We start from the raw sequence: 22,306 nt of genomic DNA, 5'->3' as shown, positions 1-22,306 counted from the left end.
GAAACACCGTTTACCTTCCCGCTGCAGCAGTACCGATTTATCTACTTGCACTGGCATGCTTTCGAACTGCTAGGTTGGCAGGAGCTGGGACAGAGCAATGGGAGCTCACCCCATTGCAGGGATTCAAACTGCTGACCTTGTGATCGGCAAGCCCGAGAGGCTCGGTGGTTTAAACCACAGCGCCACCCGTGTCCCTTGTACCTATGGAAACATGCATGAAAGATGACTGTTACTTGTAAGGAGCGGGCATGGATGATAGGGTGATGGTGACAATTCAGTCTCAGTGGCAGAGGAGTTTAACTGCGTGCAAACAAGCAGCACTGTATAGCCACATTGCGCATCATGCGCAATGCTATCACGGTATTTGCATGGTCTGTTTCATGAATATCTTGGTAGTTTGCTGCTTGAAATCTGCCCATGCTTTTCCTAGTACTGGATCTGTTGGAGAGAAGATTAAGGAAGCTTTTGTTGAACCAAATCAACCATCTGGCTCTGTATGTTTTCCCCTGACAGTGGCTGATACGGAATGCTTCCTGGCATTTCAGCAGCGAGGGCTACTAACCAGAAGACTGTGCTTGCTGGTGCACATTCCCAGACCCTTATGGTATGAGAGAAGCCACCAGCTCTCTGTGGCACTCCAGATGTTACTGGACTTCAGCTCCTGTCAGACCAAACCATCATCATTAGGGATGATGGAAGTTGTAGCTCACCAACCTCTGGAGAGTCACACCTCTGCTCTAACAGCTGTGAGGTCTTCTTGCATCCCATGAACAGCGTGTAAAACTCGGGATTATGTGCACTCACACTTATCCTACTGACCGTCAATACTGCTTGCACAACAGTTGTCCGATTTCAATGGGACTAAGTCTGGATCTGGCCGGATAACAACAAATAAATTCTACACCAAGCTCAGTTCTGTAATCAAATTGGTAGTGGAGAGGCAGTCGGAGATGGGTGATCCACCTTCCTCGACCATATTTTGAAATCAAAAGCCCTGCTAAGTCAGCTTTGAATCGTTTTGCTTTTGCCGAATGCCGCCTGAACTGCCCATTTCAATATTCGCTATTCTTCATGCCTATAACCAAAGGGCCGTGTTGTTGCTCGATAGGTTGTGGACTGACTGGCTTCTACATTCCTGTAGTTATGACTAGAGCATGTAACCTGGTAGCTACGCTCCTTCTATTACTTGTCTGTAGTCGGAGAGAAAAAGTGTTGTTGCCAAGAAATCATCACGTGATCTATTGACTCTCCGCTGAGACGGGGGGGGGGGAGGTGAGGGGCTGGAGGGGAACAGATACAACTTTGTGATTTTATTATAAGGCGACTGGGTTAATATTTCTAGGTGAAGCAAGGTAGTATACCGAGTTCAAACATCTGAAGAGGGAGGTTAAGGAATCCTGAGTGCGGGGTGTAAGGGTTATTCTGTCCTGGGGCAGTGCAGACGTCGTCTGAGGCAGGGAGCAGGAGAAGAAAGGACACATTGTGACCCAGTTCCAACACCTCCTGTGTATACAGACGGAAGAGCTTAGCCTGCAGAGGAACACGCACAGAGAAGAAATGGGGGTGGGCGCGGGGGGGGGGGAGAAAGGGGAGGCGAGAGTTACAGCATCGTACTTATATAAACAACCCCCAAAATTGTATAAAACATTAGCGCAAAGTTGCACAGCATCAAGATATAGGGGTTTTTTTTGTAAAAGAGAAATGGGGGGGGGGATATATACCTGTATATGTATATATACACACACGTGTTTGTGTGTCTATATATATATATATATATATATATATATATATATATATATATGGGGGGGAGAGAGGGAGAGAGAGAGAAAGGCCATGTGTGTGTTAATTTTGCTTCATAAAATAAAGATTTAATGCTCCAACGTTCCACATTAAAAGACACACACGTACGCACAACACAACCCCTTGCCTCCCCCCAGAAAATAACATTTATGTTTCTTATTAGCCAGAAAACGATCACACTCCATGAGCTTTTCAAGATTATGATTGTATAATTATGTGAAAACATGAAAATGAATTCAATTAAAAACCTTTAACATTCAATTTAGGAGCTGGTTAGCAAAACTATGCAGATCTCCCCCACTCCCTCCTTTTTTTCTTTTTATTTTTGGCTGGCTTCCTCCCTTCTCCTCCCCATTTTCTCCCTGCAGCCTGTCACCAAATGGGGCAATGAAAAAGATTTAACAAGCCGCACTGAGAAAAATGAAAATGAAATAAGTATCAAACAGCAAGAGGCATATGTTTGATTAAAATCGACTTTGATGCTAAATGGAGGCATCGAATCAGCTAGGACCATTATCTAAGCTTGTCATCTCTCCCCCATTTCAGGATATCAGTCCTTTGTGTAGGGGTGTGTATGTGTGTCAGGCTCACCAACTCTATTTTGCTGAGGTCTCTACAGCCCCTCAAATGTCCACTGGGACAAGGCTCAGCCCCGCCATCTTGAGGGAGCAGAAGAGGCCTGGCGGGAAGTCACCTCAGGCTGCGTGACCATCTCCTAGTGCTGTGAAACCTGGAAGGAAGTTGTTCTGGGGCAGCAGAGCACTGGGAGATATTGCGTGGACCAGCATGCACTGGTGTACGTATTTTGCATTTTTTGAGACTATGGCCATCTTTGGCCAACAAACACTCCGATTTGGAAGCTATGGTAGAAGATCGAGATTTCTATTCTTCTATTTTCTATTCTATTCTATTCTATTCTATTCTATTCTATTCTAATAAATTAAGTTATGTGAATCAGCACTACAAGAAAGAAGTGTGGTAGTAACTTACATGGTCTGTGTTTCCTAAATCAGCTTCAGCTCAGGGGAATGTATTTTAGGTGATATAGCTACCAATAAACCATGCTTGGATGATCACATCTCAGTTTATTAAGCAGAGATATGCCTGAGGTTTTTTTTTTGCCTGAGAATGTGGCTCCTTTGTTCCTCCTGTTGCTATGAGCTGCAATAAAATGGGGGAAGCCTCTAATTAACCAGAGTTTCTCATTCCATCTGAACCAAGAAGCTATGGTTATGGCTTCAGAACAAGTCAAGCTATTGAACCAATGTTTTAAGTTTGTTCGTTTAATATCCTGGTTTGTTCTGAACCCGGTAACCACAGTTTCCCAAGTTTGAACAGAGCAGGAAACTGTGGTTTAATTGGAAGCTTCCTGGTTTAATTGTGGCTTTGTGCACCAGCAAATATGATTTATGATTGTTGGGAGTACATGTATGTGTGTATGTGTTTGTGTGTGTGCGCGCGCGCACACACACACACATTCATCCGAGGTTGTCTCACTTTTTTATTTCTTTTAATATATATCAAACAAGACTAACAAAATATTCAAAGAAAGAAAGAACTTGAATTGTTGAATCGTTGGAATACATTTTATCCAGAAAAATCTTAGCATGCTTGAACTAAATCCTGGCCCACTCCTTTTGGATCAAGGATTGATCCATATAGCCCCCAAAATATGTCAGAATATGGTAGCATTCTATTACTGTGTTTTATTTATTTGTAAATTTCAACCATACCTAGTTCCAGCCCACCAACAGGCTTTCATGGTGGCATACAAACTTAAAACTACAACACAAAAGGATAAAACACAAAGAGAAACATCTGCAACAACATTAAAAATCAAGAAATAACAGCTGCCAATTATAAAACAATTGGCCATCATCTGCCCATGTAGAAACTTTTTTGGTTTTGGAAAATGTCTTCATTCAAACTTTTGGGGGGGAAAGAACTGCCTAGGAAAGTCCAGCAGCTCTGAAGAAACCATCTTTGCAGGATCTAGCTATTTGAGCTTGCTATGTGGGTAAGTACAGGCAAACAAGAGCTTTGATTTACTGGAAAGACTATGATGGGCGTAAAAGAGGTGGCACATTTAAAGTATGCTGGGTATAAGTCAGAGAGCCTGGCTTACTTAAGCAGCATACTGACATTACACATTTTAACATTCACATGTACGCATGTAAAGGGAAAGGAGCCCTGGATTGTTAAGTCCGGTCAAATTCGACTATGGGGTACGGCACTCATCTCCGCTTTCAGGCCAAGGGACCCGGCGTTTGTCCGCAGACAGCTTTTCTGGGTCGTGTGCATGACTAAACCACTTATGGTGCAATGGAACACCATTTACCTTCCCACCGCAGTGGTACATATCTATCTTGGTACCTGCTTGGCAGGGGGTTGGACTCGATGGCCCTTGTGGTCTCTTCCAACTCTATGATTCTATGATTCTATCTACTTGCGTTGGTATGCTTTCGAACTGCTAGGTTGGCAGGAGCTGGGACAAAGCAATGGGAGCTCAGCCCGTTGCATGGATTTGAACTGCCAACCTTATGATCGGCAAGCCCAAGAGTGGTCGAAACTGTGGTCGAAACCACCGTGCCATTCATGTCCTGCCCTGTATGCATGTAGATCTGATCAGTGCATGGAGGTCAGGAGTGGTGCCAGCAGAGGCAAATAATGGATTTTATTGAACTACTGAGAACTGCTTTGGGATTTTTTTTTTTTAATGGAAAATGGCAGGAGACAATTTAACTAAAATTAGATCAAATTCCTCCACTGATTTACCACACATCTTGTGTTGTCTGCAAAGGGTTTATCGGGCCTCCATTGATACTTAAACAACTTTCTCATAATTCTTTTCTATGACAAAAATGGGTGGATGTCACTAGACTGGAAATGTTCCCGATTCAGGAGACTGTGACCTGTACCACTGAAAATGACTGCATCAGGATGTTTGCAGTCAGCTCTTGTGGGTTGAATAGGGGTGTGTGGTGAGAGAAACATATCATAGCTAGATCATATAGCCAAATCTTTATTGCTGCATGTGAGCACCGCAAAGGTCCACAGAGTTACCTGTTAGCATTGACTCAGTGAGATGCTTCTCCACACTTAAGACTTTGGGACTTGGGTGCACAAAGAAGCAGTCGCACCATTGTGTCACCTGTCCTTACCGTCAAACTACATTTCACACACTTTCAGGGGTGTACAAGACCCAGTTGTAACAGGACTTTGCCTCCCTATGGCAGGCCATTTCATTTACATGGCACTGATTATTGTCCTGCCTGGTAGTGATGTACCGTGTCAGGGTTCTGCTGTGGATTCAGACCCCACTGCAACTCCGAGCATCCTTTTTTGAAAACATGGCGATGGCAACGCAGCCATGATGTCTGTAATGGACCCAGAATTGGCCTCCACAGTCACTTACGGACTCACTGTCAAACTGTGTTTATGGAAGACAATCTTACTTGGCTACGAGTGATCGAAGAAGAAGAAGAAGGGAACCCTCATCCATTCAGCCTCTTGTGGACTAAATGAAACCCACCCTTCCCATATAGGCCACACACTGCAGGCAAACAAACATGACCTTCAACCAGCCCTGGATTGTATGGTTCTGAAACAAAATGGCAATGATAAGCAAGAATATATTTACAATTCAAGGTGTGAGGAAGAGTGTGGTGTTCAAATTCATCCACAAATCGAAAGTGTCACAAACAATGCATCGTACCTGTCGTAGAGGAAGACTGATCTGTTTCAGGAGAGCTTTCACTGCCATCTGGAGCTCCACGAACAGTTGAGTTGGACACTCTGCGGAATGATCCATATTTTCCATAGATTCCGAGCCAGAAAGACTTTGGATCCATTCCCACTCCTCTCTGTGTACGGAGTGAAGTTTAAAATTAGAAATACAACAAAAGTTCACTGCACAAGGAAGAATTTACTGTACGTATGTTTGGGCTCTGTTGAAGTTTTCGTTCTCAGATAGTAAAAAGATTTCTAAACTTATAACAGGCCCTATTGCTTGTGGTTAAAAAAGGGCCAACTTTCTGATTTCATTCTCGTTGAGTGCGCATATCAAGCCGGAGACTTCTTTACCAAGGTCTTAATAATAATAATAAAAAAGCCTTTGAAACATTTCAGCTTTCTTTGACAAGAGGGCTGTTCCATGTTTCTATAATCTTTTCGCACACACGCCTTGGGCTACGGTGGCATTTTTCCAGGGGTCTCCGTTTTCTCATCAGGCGTTTGATTTCTAGCACTGAACATAGCCAGCGAAAACTGCTTGGATTTTGGTAGGCACATTTCATGCTCAGGCCCCCTCCTTATGCATGGGCAAGGAGGCAGCCTTGCCTGTGATTGTATGGAGAGAAGGCAGGTTGAGGTACACATCTGGTCATTTTCCATGAAGAGTTTGGATTTGATGCCCCGCTTTATCACTACCCGAAGGAGTCTCAAAGCGGCTAACATTCTCCTTTCCCTCCCCCCCCCCCACAACAAACACTCTGTGAGGTGAGTGGGGCTGAGAGACTTCAGAGAAGTATGACTGGCCCAAGGTCACCCAGCAGCTGCATGTGGAGGAGCGGAGACGCGAACCCGGTTCACCAGATTATAAGACTACCGCTCTTAACCACTACACCACACTGGCTCTCCATGTTTCTGAGCCTGCACTTATTGATGGGCGAGTGGGAAGGAGGCATGCCAAAGTCGTGGGTGAGCTCAGCATCTTCCTTCCAGACCCATTTGTGGCTTTGCTTACCACCCCACCCCCTCTGACCACAGTGAAGGACTATCCAGTCATTGGGTGAGACCAGTTGAACAAAATAACACAACACGATGGCCAATAACAATGGCACTAAACACTATTGATAGACTAATACAAACGATCAGAAATTGCAGCCAAAGTCTCTAAATCTTCTTCACCAGTCGCGGTGGAATAATTCAAAAGTTTGAGATATACATAATCTGTCACCAAATATTGCCGGAACAGACTTTCCGGATAACCAATCTGTTTCGTTCAATGCTTCATCGGTCAATCTTGATCAATTCTTCATCAGCCAGACTTGTAAGAATTGATATGATAAGGATGCAGTTCAATTTCTTAACAAGCCTATTCTGATCCAGAGCATATTTTCTACAGTGTTTATATTTACTCACGTGTAAGATTGGCTTGTTAAGCAGTTGAACTGCATCCTTCTCATGTTAATTCTTACAAGCATTGAACGAAACAGATCGGCAAGTCCTAGGTTTTACCAACAGTGCCACCTGCGTCCCAAACACGAGGTAGGGTGGAAATATTCTTTCACTTACCTGGACACATTGCTGTTGTCTCGGATTTTAACATGGCAAAGAATGTTGGGCAGCTTTTGCAGCACCAGGACTTTTATCTGGTCCACTGAGCTGCAGAGTTTCAGGTAGCCTAAATAGAGGCCAGGAGGCAGGCGCTGTTGGCTCCTCCTGTGATAGGAAAGAGTGTCCTGTTGGAGAAGAAGAAGACAGAGAGAGAGGAAGAGACCCTCCTTCAGCATTGGCCTAGATAAACTTTTTGGAATTGCTCCCCTAGAAAAGGATTTTTTAATAATAATATTTTCTTTGTTTTTTCCCATATAGAAAGTTACATTTGTTACTCAGCAATTATATTCCAATTCAACGAAACTAGTGGCATCCCACTCACCCAGCATCCATGTTTATAACCCAAATCACATACGATTGCATTTTAAGGTCCCGTCTTACCCCATTTCATCCCCACAAAAATGGGGTGGCGCTGTGGGCTAAAGCCTCAGCGCCTAGGGCTTGCCGATCGAAAGGTCGGCGGTTCGAATCCCCGCGGCGGGGTGCGCTCCCGCTGCTCGGTCCCAGCGCCTGCCAACCTAGCAGTTCGAAAGCACCCCCGGGGGCAAGTAGATAAATAGGTACCGCTTACCAGCGGGAAGGTAAACGGCGTTCCGTGTGCGGCTCTGGCTCGCCAGAGCAGCGTTGTCACGCTGGCCACGTGACCCGGAAGTGTCTCCGGACAGCGCTGGCCCCCGGCCAATAAATGTGAGATGGGCGCACAAACCCCACAGTCTGGCAAGACTGGCCCGTTTGGGCAGGGGTACCTTTACCTTTACCTTTAAAATGTTTCATAATATATTCTGATGTTTTCTTACATTTTGAACCCCGCTGTGGTCTTTGCATATGGGAAATAGCTTTTCATATAGAAATTCATATAAGAGATTCTAAATTTGTATCTTTTATCAGTGCTGTCAATTTTGTCATTTTCCATAGAAAAGGGGTTAAAAAACCAGATGATGATATTGCAGGAAGAGTGTGTATGCGTATAGTGGTACCTCGGTTTTCGAATGTAATCCGTTCTGGAATACCATTCGGGTTCTGAAGTGTTTGAAAACCGAAAACTCAAAGCCAACAGCTAGGCCTCAGGGTATTGCATTCAGCAGAAGCCGCGTGGCATGTTCGACTTCCGAGGCGTGTTCAAAAACTGAAGCATTTACTTCCGGGTTTATAGCGTTCAAAAACCGAAAAGTATGTCAACGGAGACTTCGAAAACCAAGGGACACCCCGACTCTTACACGGGAAGACACCCGAAGACACCAAAACCATATATATATATATATATATGCAGGTTTTGGTGTCTTCGGGTGTCTTCCCGTGTAAGAGTCGGGGTGTCTGTGCGACGTTTCGACGAGGTCTCACTCGTCATCTTCAGGCTGGTGCTTTCGGCTTCTTGTTACTGGAACAGAGCAGAGTCTGGTGTTTGAGTTCCTATAAATACTGTTGAGGGGTGTGGTGTATAGCCTCCAACGTTCTGGGTAGAGAGGAAGTTCCTAGATTAGTGTGCCTTTTCTTCTTTTGTTCCTTAATTACTTGAGGGATATCTTGGGTGATTTCATGAGTGATATTCTGAATATCACTGGGTGGGTCATTAATTACTTGAGGGATATCTTGGGTGATTTCATGAGTGATATTCTGAATATCACTGGGTGGGTCATTAAGTGTAGATTAGTTGCTAAAGCTCTCGTGTCTTGACCTCTTGAGCTTGTGAAGAGTTTTTCTGAGAAGATGGCTGTGCTGCATTTAGTTGTGCTCTGGCTTGGCTTCGTGTATAGGGGCGAGCTATGGTTTTGTGCCTTGTGCCAGCCAGATCTGTGTAGGGATTGCAGGGGGGTGCAGCATCCGGAGGTGCCACTATAGTTTGGTTGCTGGATGGAGTCTGTAATATGTCTGTGGAGAGGGTCTGGGTTTGGGTCTGGTGTGGTTGATTGGTGACGGCGTTCTGTGTGCCTCTGGTTCTGGTGTCGGTTTTTGTGGGGAGGGCTAATTTCCAGATGTCTGGCAGGCGGGACGTGTCGTCACGCTTGTTCATGTTGTGAGGGTGTTTCTCTATCTCGATGGCTTCCATGATTATTCTCTTGTGGTGATGTTCCATGTTAAAGAGCAATTTGGAATCTGCAAAATTAATTTCGTGTCCTGTTTCTTTCATGTGTTGGAAAAGAGAGGAAGTTTTTTCTTCTTTTTTGACGGCATTCTTGTGTTCTGCGATACGTGCATTTATTCGTCTGTTTGTTTGTCCAATGTACGTGGCTGGGCAGACTTTGCAGGGTATTTCATAGACCCCTTGGTTTTCCAGCTGGATTTTGTCTTTTGGGTTTCTGAGGATATTGGCTATTTTTTGGTTGGTGCAGAAGGCTGTTTTGATATTGTGTTTATGGAGGATTTTGCTGATTTTGTCTGTAGTGCCCTTGATATAAGGAAGGAGGGCCATGCCATTGTTTTCTTCTGTGTCTTGGTTTTTGGGGGGTGTTTCTTTTTGGATTAGCTTCGTAACCCTGTTTTTCTGGTATCCATTGGCAATTAACACATTTGAGAGATTCTGTAACTCAGTTGTCAAGTGGTCTTTGTCAGCCAGGCGTTTGGTTCTGGAGATGAGAGTCTTGGCTACGGAGTTTATTTGTGCAGGGTGGTGGTGTGATTGTGCATGTAAGTAGCGGTTGGTGTGTGTTTTTTTCCGGTAGATAGTGTGTCCTAGGGAGCCATCAGGTTTTTTGTAGATTAGGACGTCAAGAAAGGGGAGTTGGTTGTTGTCTTCTATTTCCATAGTGAATTGTATTTTGGGGTGTAGGCTGTTGAGATGTGTGAGGAAGCTATCTAGTTTTTCTTTCCCGTGTGGCCAAATTACAAAGGTGTCGTCAACATATCTGAGCCAAAGTTTGGGTTTGTGTTCTGACTTGTCTAAAGCATTGGTTTCAAAGTGTTCCATGTACAGATTTGCGATGACCGGTGAGAGGGGTGATCCCATGGATCACATGGATCACAAGCTCAAGAGGTCAAGACACGAGAGCTTTAGCAACTAATCTACACTTAATGACCCACCCAGTGATATTCAGAATATCACTCATGAAATCACCCAAGATATCCCTCAAGTAATTAATGACCCACCCAGTGATATTCAGAATATCACTCATGAAATCACCCAAGATATCCCTCAAGTAATTAAGGAACAAAAGAAGAAAAGGCACACTAATCTAGGAACTTCCTCTCTACCCAGAACGTTGGAGGCTATACACCACACCCCTCAACAGTATTTATAGGAACTCAAACACCAGACTCTGCTCTGTTCCAGTAACAAGAAGCCGAAAGCACCAGCCTGAAGATGACGAGTGAGACCTCGTCGAAACGTCGCACAGACAACCCGACTCTTACACGGGAAGACACCCGAAGACACCAAAACCTGCATTCCTATACCCGTGAAAATCTACGAAAGCATATATATATATATATATATATATATATATATATATATATATATATATCCCTGCCTCTTGGGTTCCACTTTCCCTTCAGTCACTGACTTTGGTACTGCAGCTACAGATATACACTTTTTGCTTTTGTTTCTGAAAGATCCATTGAAGTAAGTTCTCAAAATTAAGCGTGGAAAGGCTTGTGTATTTAAAAGTAATTTTTGGTGGAACTGCTATTGACAGTATTAGAGGAAAAATAACATGTGGAGGAGAGAGGCCTCCATGTGTTCAAGGGTGTGTGGAGATCAGGGGCGGGGCCAACGAATTGCAATCCCAAGCCCTATAAATCTGTTGATTTGTAGACTAATGTTTGAGTGTCCTCTGCACAAAGGTGTCCATCTTGCACCGATTGTTTTCTTTTTTTTGGGGGGGGGAGAAGCATCAGCTGATGCAGCGGAAGGAATCTGTCGGCGCATTCACAATGGCTTCTTGTCAGCTTTGAGCCATGTATTTAGAACTGGAAATGATCCTAGACCTGTTGAGTTAAGTGCCTAGCTCTAAATGAATGAGAAAAGCACTCTAATTAATACATGGAAGATCCAGCACTAATTAGTCTCCCACCCCACCGCTTCAGCGTTAGGATGGAAGCCAGTTACAGACAATCCCACAGTAGTGTCCAATTAGCTCAGCTGCCAGGTACAGAAACTCATGGCTAAGAGTGTCTTTTTCATCCTTGCTAATGTTCTCTGTTCTCCTCAAGCGTATAAACTAGTCCCTCGATATTTGCTAAGGTTGACAGGAGGGGGCCAACAGGAGAAAACTGGAAATGCCACCAAAATTTGCTTTAAGAACAATTTCGGAGGTGAATTTGGAGGGCCCTGCTGAGGTTAACTATCTGAAGGAACTTAGGGAAGCGGACTTTTACTTTCTTGGGCTCCATGATCACTGCAAATGGTGACAGCAGTCACAAAATTAAAAGATGCCTGCTTCTTGGGAGAAAAGCAATGACAAACCTTGACAGCATCTTAAAAAGCAGAGACATCACCTTGCCGACAAAGGTCCGTATAGTTAAAGATATGGGAGACTTCCGGTCGGCGCCAGCGTTAATGGCGGTCCTCTTTCCGAGCTCCGGAGGAGGACTGCTCTGCGAGTTCGGGTCTGACCCGCTACGGCAAGCGGGGGACCCCTAAAATCACAGACACGGAAGCCTGTGAACGAGGAGATTCGGTGGGCACCAGGAGCGCCCCCCCTTTACCGCAGAAAGAGCCTTTTTAAAGGCTCCGGAACGACATCGGGGGAGCGCGGTGCTGAGAATCGCTACCCAGCCCGCAGGGTGAAGCCGCGTCGCCATTAGCGGAGAGCACCGATTCCTTCCTGTAAATTTTGGACTGAAAAAACCCGTGAGTAAAATTGGACGTCTATTTGAAACTAAAGATACTTGAAATTTGGTTGAAAACGGGGAAGGTGAAAATTAAGGAAGTCTGCCTTCCCCCGACTGCATGACAGTGAAAGCAACGAAACTTTAAAGCTGCATCCGCAAGAGACATTGCCTTTGATTATCTAAATCTGACATTTGGACTTTAGACCTCCCCTCTAGCTAGCAGGGCAGAGGGGAGGAAAAAGAGACATTAACAACTGTATGATTTACTTAAAAGAAAAAGTCTTCTGCTGTCTCAATAACCTGAAACGGACTGCTAAATAAGATAATAGGGCACTGAACTGACTTTAACTTTTGTGAAAGTTACATGGTGTGATACAAAGTTTTTGGATTTTCCTGCTACAGTATATTAGAGTAGGCTGAGACTGTATCTATTGGAAAAGTGTTGCAATTCACATTTACAAGCCTCCTGATATACTTGCTTTAAACTTTCTTTGTCTCCGTACTTGGACATTTTCTTTGTCTCCATACTTGGACATTTTGATTTGCTCCCCCTAGAGGGTAAAGTAAAGGTTGCTACAGCCCAGGACAGTGGAATTTTCCATCAGGGGACGGTTCCCGTGGGAAACGACCTTGGGACATGAGTGGTCCACCAGAAGAGATAACCACAAGAGCCAAGACTAGACAACAACAACAACACCAGCAACAGCAACAGCAACAAAAGAAGAGAGGCTCAATTACAGGCGCAACCCCTACAGGAACAACAGGAAAAGAAAAAGTGACAGCCGCCTCCATGGATGCTGTGACACAAGCTCTACTTAAGATAAACCAATCCCTGGAGACTCTAACAAAGCAGAGTTCAGAAAATACACAGAAATTAACAGAATTAACAGCAAGACTGGACCTGAATACACAATCTATAGACAAACTGGTTCAGGAAAACTCTGCTACACGTAAAATTGCAGAAGAAGCCAGAACCATTGCTGGAGAGACCCAAGAGAATCTAGAACCGATTGCTAAAAAGGTGTACGAGCATGATGCAACCCTGGCTTTGTGGGACTTACAGAGAAAAGAGAGGAATTTGAAATTGAGACTAATTCCAGAGAAAGAAGGAGATAACCTCGCGGAATTTTTAACACAAGAGTTCGCTGACTGCTGGGAAGATTTGGAGGACGACGAATTTAAAATTACAACAGCGTTCAGACTGGGTAAAAGACAGAGCAGAAAGACTCCGAGGGACTGCTTGATTACTCTTAGATCCAAGGAAGAAAGAGATAAAATATTAAGATTACATTTTGAAAAGACCTTACAAATTGAAAACTCATCTATACAGATTTTTAAAGATATCCCTAAACATATTTTGGATCTGAGAGCTTTTTATAAGGATTTGGTGTACCTGTTAAAGAAGAACAACATCCTTTTCAGGTGGGAATTCCCACAGGGACTGTCTTTTGACTACAAAGGAAAGAAGGTGAAAATAAAGACAATACAAGACAAAGAAAGATTTTTGGAAAGAAACAGAGAGGACCTACAGAAGGGAACTGTGGACCCAATTGCTGAACAGAGGAGAGCAATAGACATTCTCAATTTATCGTACGGACTTGACCCAGCACCATCAGAGGAAGAGCAAAAGCTTGGAGCGGTTGGAGGAGTAACAGAAAAATAACAAGATGGCCCTGCAATTCCTTAGTTGGAATTGTAATGGGCTCAACATGCCTTTGAGGAGACGACAAGTTTTTCATATTTTGAACAGAGAACAACTGGACTTGATATGCTTACAAGAAACTCATATAACCAGAGCCCACAGGAGACTACTTATAAACAAAAGATTAGGACAAGAATTTATTTCATCGGACAAAGTAAAAAAAAGAGGAGTTGTGATCTATGTAAAAGAGAAGTGGGCTCCAAAAATGATGTTCAAAGATGAACAAGGAAGATATTTGGCAGTTGAAATACAAATACAAGGAGAAAAATTTTTAATAGTTGGAATTTATGCACCAAATGATGGCAAGGCGGAATTCTTCAAGAAGCTTCATGAAACTCTGATGGACTATCTGGATTATAATATGATAATTATGGGTGATATGAATGGCGTGGTTTCTACAAATATGGACAAAGCACAAAGACTGACAATCTCCAAGGAAGGGAGACTTCCGAAGACCTTCTTTGAAATGACGGAGAATATGGACTTAATAGACATATGGAGAACAAGGAACCCTCTTGAGAGAGAGGGAACCTTCTTCTCTCAAGCAATGATGACCTGGACCAGAATTGATCAAATCTGGATCACTAGTGGGATGGCTCCAAAGATTAAGAAGGTAGAAATCTGCCCAAAAACTTGCTCCAACCATAACGCCGTGAAGATGGAAATGAAACTTACAACAACTGGTCAATTTAGATGGAGGATGAATGACACCCTGTTTCGAGACAAGGAGATCCACATGAAGGCCCAAAAAACTTTAAAGGACTATTTTGAGATAAATCTAAAGGCCGATGTGGAAAAAAGAGTGATCTGGGACGCAAGTAAAGCTGTGATGCGAGGATTTCTGATTCAACAAAATTCAATAAAGAAGAGAAAGCAGAATGAGAAGAAGGAAAAGATCTTGGAAAAGATAAAAGGAGAGAAAAAATTAAGATTAAAACCAAAGTCCCAGGAAATTATGAGAGAGATTAAATTATACCAAACACAATATATGGAATTGATGAATCAAGAGATTGAATGGAAGATAAACAAATGAAACAAAAGACATTTGAATCGGCAAATAAATGTGGTAAACTTCTGGCATGGCAATTGAAGAAAAGGCAGAAATTAAATACAGTTACAAGCCTAGAAGTGGACGGAAAGAATATATCTAAACCTAATGAGATTAGAAATTGTTTTTTGAGTTATTTCAAAAAACTTTATTCTCAAGGATCACAAAATGAAGAGGACATAGATAAATTCCTTAGTAAATGTGGATTACAAAAAATCTCTCATCAAAGCAAGGTGGATTTAAACCAGAGAATAACAGAACAAGAGATAGAGGGTGCCATTCAGGACATGCAATTGGGCAAATCTCCAGGGCCAGATGGACTGACTTCCAGATATTATAAATCATTGAAGGAGTGGTTGGTTCAACCGTTAAAGGAAGTCTGCAATGAGATCCTAGAGGGAAAGAAGGCACCAGAATCGTGGAAAGAAGCGTATATTTCACTCATACCAAAGACAGAGACTGAAAAGACTCAACTTAAGAACTACCGCCCAATATCATTACTTAATGTGGATTACAAAATTTTTGCAGACATTTTAGCAAAAAGATTTAAAAGAGTGTTGATGGAGAAGATTCATAAGGACCAAGCAGGCTTTCTCCCTAAAAGGCATTTATCAGACAATGTAAGGAATATAATAGACATTCTGGAATTGCTAGAGGTGAATATAAACACCAAAGCAGTGTTGATTTTTGTGGACGCGGAGAAAGCCTTTGACAACATTTCTTGGAGTTTTATGAAAAAGAATCTTCATGGGATGGGGGTAGGCCAAGGGTTTGAGAATGGTATGGGTGTGATATACTCTGAACAAAAAGCCAAGCTGATTGTAAATAATGTGATAACTGAGGAACTAAAGATAGAAAAAGGAACACGACAGGGGTGCCCAATTTCCCCATTGCTCTTTATTACGGTTCTGGAGGTGTTGCTGAATGTGATTAGAAATGACCAGCAGGTTAAAGGTGTACAGGTCGGAGCTAAACATTACAAGTTAAAGGCATTTGCAGATGACTTAGTACTGACTTTACAAGAGCCAAACACTAGTACCAAAAGGGTTTTGGAGATAATTCAACAATTTGGCCAGGTAGCCGGATTTAAATTGAACAAACAAAAAACTAAAGTCTTAGAAAGAAACTTAACAGTCATGGAGAAGGAGAGATTTCAAGAAGAGACAGGTTTGACAGTGGTTAAGAAGGTCAAATACCTAGGGGTTCAGCTGACATCTAAAAATTTAAATCTGTATAAAGACAACTATGAAAAATGTTGGTCAGAAATTAAAAAAGATCTAGAAATATGGACAAATTTGAAATTGTCAATGTTAGGCCGAATTGCAGTTATTAAAATGAATGTATTGCCTAGAATGTTATTTTTGTTTCAGACTTTGCAGATTTTGGACAAGATGGACTGTTTCAAGAGGTGGCAGAAAGATATTGCGAAGTTTGTCTGGCAGGGCAAAAAGCCCAGAATAAAATTTAAAGTACTTACAGATGCAAAAGAAAGAGGGGGATTTGCCCTGCCGGACTTAAAACTGTATTATGAAGCAGCAGCGTTCTGCTGGTTGAAAGAATGGATGCTCCTCGAGAACACAGACATTTTGGATCTGGAAGGTTTCAATAATGAATTTGCTTGGCATGCATACTTATGGTATGATAAAATCAAGGTGCAAAGGGCCTTTAAAAACCATATTATCAGGAAAGCTTTGTACAATCTTTGGATAAGATATAAAGATCTGTTGGAAAACAAAACCCCTAGATGGCTGTCACCCTTGGAGGCTAAGGCAGTGAAAAAGCTCAATATGGAGGCCAGATGGCCAAAGTATTGGGAAATTTTGGAACAAGATGGAGATAAATTGAAACTACAGAGTCATGAGAAACTGAAACCGATAGTACGAGATTGGCTCCATTATTATCAAATAATGGAGATCTACAAACAAGACAGGAAAATTGGCTTCCAGGTGGAAAAATCAAAATTAGAGACCGAACTGTTAGAATCCAATACTAAGAATTTGTCAAGAATGTATAATTTGCTGCTGAAATGGAATACACAAGATGAAACAGTTAAATCAGCTATGATTAAGTGGGCACAGGACGTTGGTCATAACATTATGTCTGCTGACTGGGAATGGTTGTGGAACACCGGTATTAAATTTACGGCATGTAATGCCTTAAAGGAACATATTATGAAAATGGTTTATAGGTGGTACATGACCCCAGTCAAACTAGCAAAAATTTACCATTTGCCTGATAACAAGTGTTGGAAATGTAAAGAAACTGAAGGCACTTTCTATCATCTTTGGTGGACATGCCCGAAGATTAAGGCTTTCTGGGAAATGATATATAATGAAATGAAAAAGGTACTTAAATGTACTTTTCCTAAGAAACCAGAGGCCTTTCTCTTGGGCATTGTCGGCCAGTTGGTGTCAAAGAAAGATAGAATTTTCTTTATGTATGCTACAACAGCAGCGAGAATACTTATCGCAAAGTATTGGAAGACACAAGATCTACCCACCCTGGAAGAATGGCAGATCAAAGTGATGGACTACATGACATTGGCTGAGATGACTGGCAGAATCCGTGATCGGGGAAAAGAGACGGCGGAAGAAGAATGGAAGAAATTTAAAATATATCTTAAGGACTATTATAAACTTGATGAATGCTAGAATGTCGAGGTTTTCAGAAAGAAAGGGTTACAGTAATATAAGATTAGACTAAAGAAAAGATTAACATGACAGAAGTTGGAAAGAAATATTTGGAAGTTGTTAAAAAACTATGAACATTGGGATGCAGAAAGGGGAGGTATGGGGAAGTCCGAGAAAAGAAGTTTATGAAAAATTGTTATGAAACTATACGTGTTTGTATGTCTTTTTATGTGTGTGTTTGTTTTAAAAAACTTTGTAAAACTAATAAAATTTTTACCAAAATAATAATAATATATAGTTAAAGATATGGTTTTCCCAGTAGTGATGTATGGAAGTGAGAGCTGGACCATAAAGAAGGCTGATCGCCGAAGAATTGATGCTTTTGTATTATGGTGCTGGAGGAGACTCTTGAGAGTCCCATGGACTGCAAGAAGATCAAACCTATCCATTCTGAAGGAAATCAGCCCTGAGTGCTCACTGGAAGGACAGATCCTAAAGCTGAGGCTCCAGTACTTTGGCCACCTCATGAGAAGAGAAGACTCCCTGGAAAAGACCCTGATGTTGGGAAAAATGGAGGGCACAAGGAGAAGGGGACGACAGAGGACGAGATGGTTGGACAGTGTCTTGAAGCTACCAACATGAGTCTGACCAAACTGCGGGAGGCAGTGGAAGACAGGAGTGCCTGACGTGCTCTGGTCCTTGGGGTCACGAAGAGTTGGACACGACTAAACGACTAAACAACAACAACAACAACATCTCTTAAAGAGAAGTCCCAGCAAAGGAAGAATGGATACAAAAACTTATAGAATATGCAGAAATGGCAAAACTTACCGGAAGAATAAGAAATCAAGATAACAAGCTTTTTATGAAAGAATGAAAATGGTTTATTGAATATTTACAAATAAATTGTAAATAGATAAAAACATTAGCAGGATTATTGGAATAACCTGCGGTATCATAAGAGTATATATTTACAGTAGACAATTGCCATATTTTTCGCTCCAAAGATGCACCTGACTATAAGACTCACCTAGTTTTTAGAGGAGGAAAGGGGAAAAGCCCCTTTTTTGAGGATCAGCTCAAAGTTGTTGAGCTTACTTTGCAAAGGGAAAAAAAAATCCTGTTTTTATGGGGTTCAACTCACAGTTCTGCAGCTTCTTTAGGAAAGGAAAGGGAGTTGTTTCTACCAGTTTCCAGACAGATAATCTAATCCGCCAGTCACGTGTTGCTGGGGAAACAAACAGCCTCCATCTGCGGAACATTCAACAATGGAGGCCTGGGCAAGGGGCCGGGGCCGGAAAGGGAGCCAGCAATCGACCACACATTCGCTCCATAAGACGCACATACATTTCCCCTTACTTTTTAGGAGGAAAAAAGTGCGTCTTATGGAGTGAAAAATACGGTAAATAAGTTAAATGAATTTGGATATGCAGAAGATATTTTTTAAAAATAAATTTAATGAACCGCAGAAAGCGGGGGAAGGAAGTCAAATTTTGAAAAGTTAAATTGATTGTAAAACTAATGAAATGTATGAACTCGAAAAGTATAAATTAAAACTTAAAAAAGAAATAAAGTAGTTCTTCGCACAGTGCATAGCTAAACTATGGACGTTGCTCCCACCCCTCGGGGTCCCTTTCAAATCTACAATTCCATGAAAGAGGTAGTGGCGGCCACCAGCCTTTCTGGCTTTGTAGGCAGATTAGACAAATTCACGGAGGAAAAATGACTCCCAGCCACGAAGGCTGTGTTCTACCTCCACTGCCAGAGACATTATGCCTATACTACTTGCTGAATTCGCAGGTCGACAGAGTGCTGTTGAGGTCAAGTCTTGCTTGTGGGCTTCCTGCAACCATCTGGGCAGTGCCTGTGGGAACAGAATGCTGGACCACATCAGCCTTGGGACTAGGTGGGCCTTTGGCCTGATCAGGCAGGGATCTTATATGCTTATGCCGTTCTCACTGTTAACTTTAGCATTTGAGCCTGGATAGCTCAGCTGGTTAGAGCGTGGTGCTGATAATGCCAAGGTTGCAGGTTTGATCCCCGTTTGGGGCAGCTGCATATTCCGGCATTTCAGGGGGTTGGGCTAGATGATGACCCTCCAACTCTAGAATTCCATGATTCTATGTAGACTAAACGGAACTTTTTTGAGAGCCCATGACCTTGTGCACAGCTGCTCTATGTGGTGGTCTACCAAATCTATGCACAGCAACATCTAATAATAATAATAATAATAATAATAATAATAATAATAATAATGTATTATTTATACCCCACCCATCTGGCTGGGCTTCCCCAGCCACTCTGGGCGGCTTCCAAAAAAATATTAAAATACTGTAATACATCAAACATTAAAAGCTTCCCTAAACAGGGCTGCCTTCAGATGTCTTCTAAAAGTCTGGTAGTTGTTGTTCTCTTTGACATCTGGTGGGAGGGCGTTCCACAAGGAGGGCGCCACTACCGAGAAGGCCCTCTGCCTGGTTCCCTGTAACTTGGCTTCTCGTAGTGAGGGAACCGCCAGAAGGCCCTCGGTGCTGGACCTCAGTGTCTGGGCAGAACGATGAGGGTGGAGACGCTCCTTCAGGTATACTGGATCGAGGCCGTTTAGGGCTTTAAAGGTCACTAAAGAGTACTATAATGACTCCACCTACCCAGGCAACCCATTGGCTCTCCTCTGCAGGAAGGGTTGTCTAGAAAGGTTTTCAGCTCAGGGTGGGATCTTGCTCGGCCAATGATAGCCTTTACTGGCTCTTTACCGAATGTCTGATGTTGACTTTGTTCTGGTGTCAAGATGACCCTAGCAACATTTCCCAGAGGGACAGGGCAATTCTCCACACGCCTGAGTTGCCAGCAGATGTTTGCCTCAAACAATATAAAGAAGCGATCTTTTTGAAAGTCTCACTGAAAGTTTGCACAATTTCTCAGGGGCTTCTCGTACATATTTATGGAGTTTATGACTACAAACCGATTGGCATCTCAATATTGGCAAGGTTCGGCTCAAGCTAGGCTTGAAGTAAAATGCTTTGTGAGCCCACATAGCCAAAGGTCGGGTCTAGAAAATGTTGCTGACATTTCAGCACCTGAAAAGCAGAAGCATCATCCCTCTAATTCAGGGTTTCCCAAATCTGGGTCCCCAGCTGACTTTGGACTACAACTGCTATCATCCCTGACCACTGGTCCTGCTATCTAGGGATGATGGGAACTGAAGTCCAAAGTCAGCTGGAGACCCAAGTTTGGGAAACCCTGCTCTAGTCGGTGGCTCTAAAAGCTGGCAGTGAGCAATGCCCTCTTTTTAAGTCTATTTCCCTTTCAAAATCAAGCTTTGACCATTTGAGATGCCTTCCTGGATCTCCTGCCCTGTGTATCTTTTTCTATCCTTTCTTCTTCGTTGAGAATTAAAATGTTATTTGCACCCCAAAGTCCACTCAAATAACCTAAATTCTTCCACAAAGACCTTCATCATGATAAGAGCAGATGAAATAATTGCCTAGGTGTACCGACAGGAAAAGGGCAACATACACTTCAAAGGTCAGAAGCAGGAGATGGGCAGGTGCAACACTGGTATGTGGTGAACAAACTGCCCCCTTCCCCCATGCTTGGGTACCAGGTGGCAGCCAAGTTACTGCATGGGCTTTTGATGCCACCCAGTGGCAGTGGCTTACAAGTGTCAACGGTGAGCTACAACTGCAGTCCATCGAAAGCTAAAACATTCTGGAATAAGATGCATGCTGATTGAGCAATGGGCATCTAGGTAACTGGCCAACTGCCACTTTTGGATGGGGTTATACTCATGAAAGAGCAGGCTTGTTGTCCGGGGGTACCCCTGTGGCTAAGGCTGTCTAGAAGAAGAAGAAGAAGAAGAAGAAGAAGAAGAAGAAGAAGAGGAGGAGGAGTTTGGATTTGATATCCCACTTTATCACTTACCCGAAGGCGTCTCAAAGCGGCTAACCATCTCCTTTCCCTTCCTCCCCCACAACAAACACTCTGTGAGGTGAGTGGGGCTGAGAGACTTCAGAGAAGTGTGACTAACCCAAGGTCACCCAGCAGCTGCATGTGGAGGAGCAGGGAATCGAACCCAGTTCACCAGATTACGAGTCTACCGCTCTTAACCACTACACCACACTAGCTCCACTTTGGCCAGCTTCGGTTGGTAAGACAGGTACATCGGTTTCTGGATCAGGATAGCCTAAACCAGGCTTCCTCAACCTCAGTCCTCCAGATGTTTTTGGCCTACAATTCCCATGATCCCTAGCTAGCAGGACCAGTGGTCAGGGATGATGGGATCTGTAGTCTCAAAACATCTGGAGAGCCAAGGTTGAGGAAGCCTGGACTAAACCCTGTCATCCATGTGCTGGTGACCTCCAGATTGGATTGCTGCAATGTACTCTAGGTGGGGCCGTCCTTGAGGCTGACCTGGAAACTGCAGCTAGGGCAAAATGTGGCAGCTCAGTTGCCCACTAGGGAGGGGTATCTCCATGGAGTTATGCTGCTGCCGAAGCAACAGCACTGGCTACCAATTAGGTGCCAGGCTGAATTCAAGGTTGGGTCCAGTAAACCTGAAAGATAGCTTCATTTCCTACATATCCAACTGGTCACTGTGTTCTGCACGGCAGGGCATCCTGCATATGCCATCCTACCAGGAGGTCTGTTCCACGTGGTATAAAAATTGGGCCTATAGTGTGGTGGCACCTGCTGCTTAGAACTCTCTCCAATGCACATTGGGCAAGCGGCTTCTCTATGAGCTTTTTGGCACCTGCCAAAGAGGTTAAACTTTCAACTAGCTTCCTAAAAGCTTTACCCCAGGGTGGTATCTGTCCTGGATCTGAATTGATTTCATGCATGCGTTGTTGTTTTAAAGTGCTTTTATATTCAGAGTTGTTGTATTTAGAAAAGTATTTTTACATGCCATTGAATAAACACATCGTCGAAACCTTTTGCAAATGCCACTTTGCAAAAAAAAACTGCAGCGCAAGCTCACACTGGTCTGCCGCTGCTATTCTCAAGGGCCCAGTTTGCCAATCCCCT

At 43.1% G+C, this 22,306-nt stretch overlaps 2 protein-coding genes across 4 annotated transcripts in view; both read right to left on the bottom strand.

Moving 5' to 3' along the window:
* Nucleotides 1–22,306, bottom strand: part of ANKFN1 (ankyrin repeat and fibronectin type III domain containing 1) — a 250,655-nt gene that overhangs the window by 24,737 nt on the left and 203,612 nt on the right. For all 3 annotated transcript variants that reach the window (XM_082212408.1, XM_082212407.1, XM_082212409.1), the window contains 3 exons: nt 7,096–7,262; nt 5,516–5,663; nt 1,362–1,530 (listed from right to left, as the gene is read on the bottom strand). In XM_082212408.1, the coding sequence (XP_082068534.1) occupies nt 1,362–1,530; nt 5,516–5,663; nt 7,096–7,262 (484 nt within the window). The remainder of the gene's footprint in view (nt 1–1,361; nt 1,531–5,515; nt 5,664–7,095; nt 7,263–22,306) is intronic.
* Nucleotides 1–22,306, bottom strand: part of NOG (noggin) — a 228,734-nt gene that overhangs the window by 86,260 nt on the left and 120,168 nt on the right. The gene's annotated exons all lie outside the window — the stretch shown is intronic.

The sequence above is a fragment of the Podarcis vaucheri genome (genome assembly GCF_965113315.1).
Source record: "Podarcis vaucheri genome assembly, chromosome: 2".
NCBI lineage: Eukaryota > Metazoa > Chordata > Lepidosauria > Squamata > Lacertidae > Podarcis > Podarcis vaucheri.
This window is presented reverse-complemented; position numbering and strand designations above follow the sequence as displayed.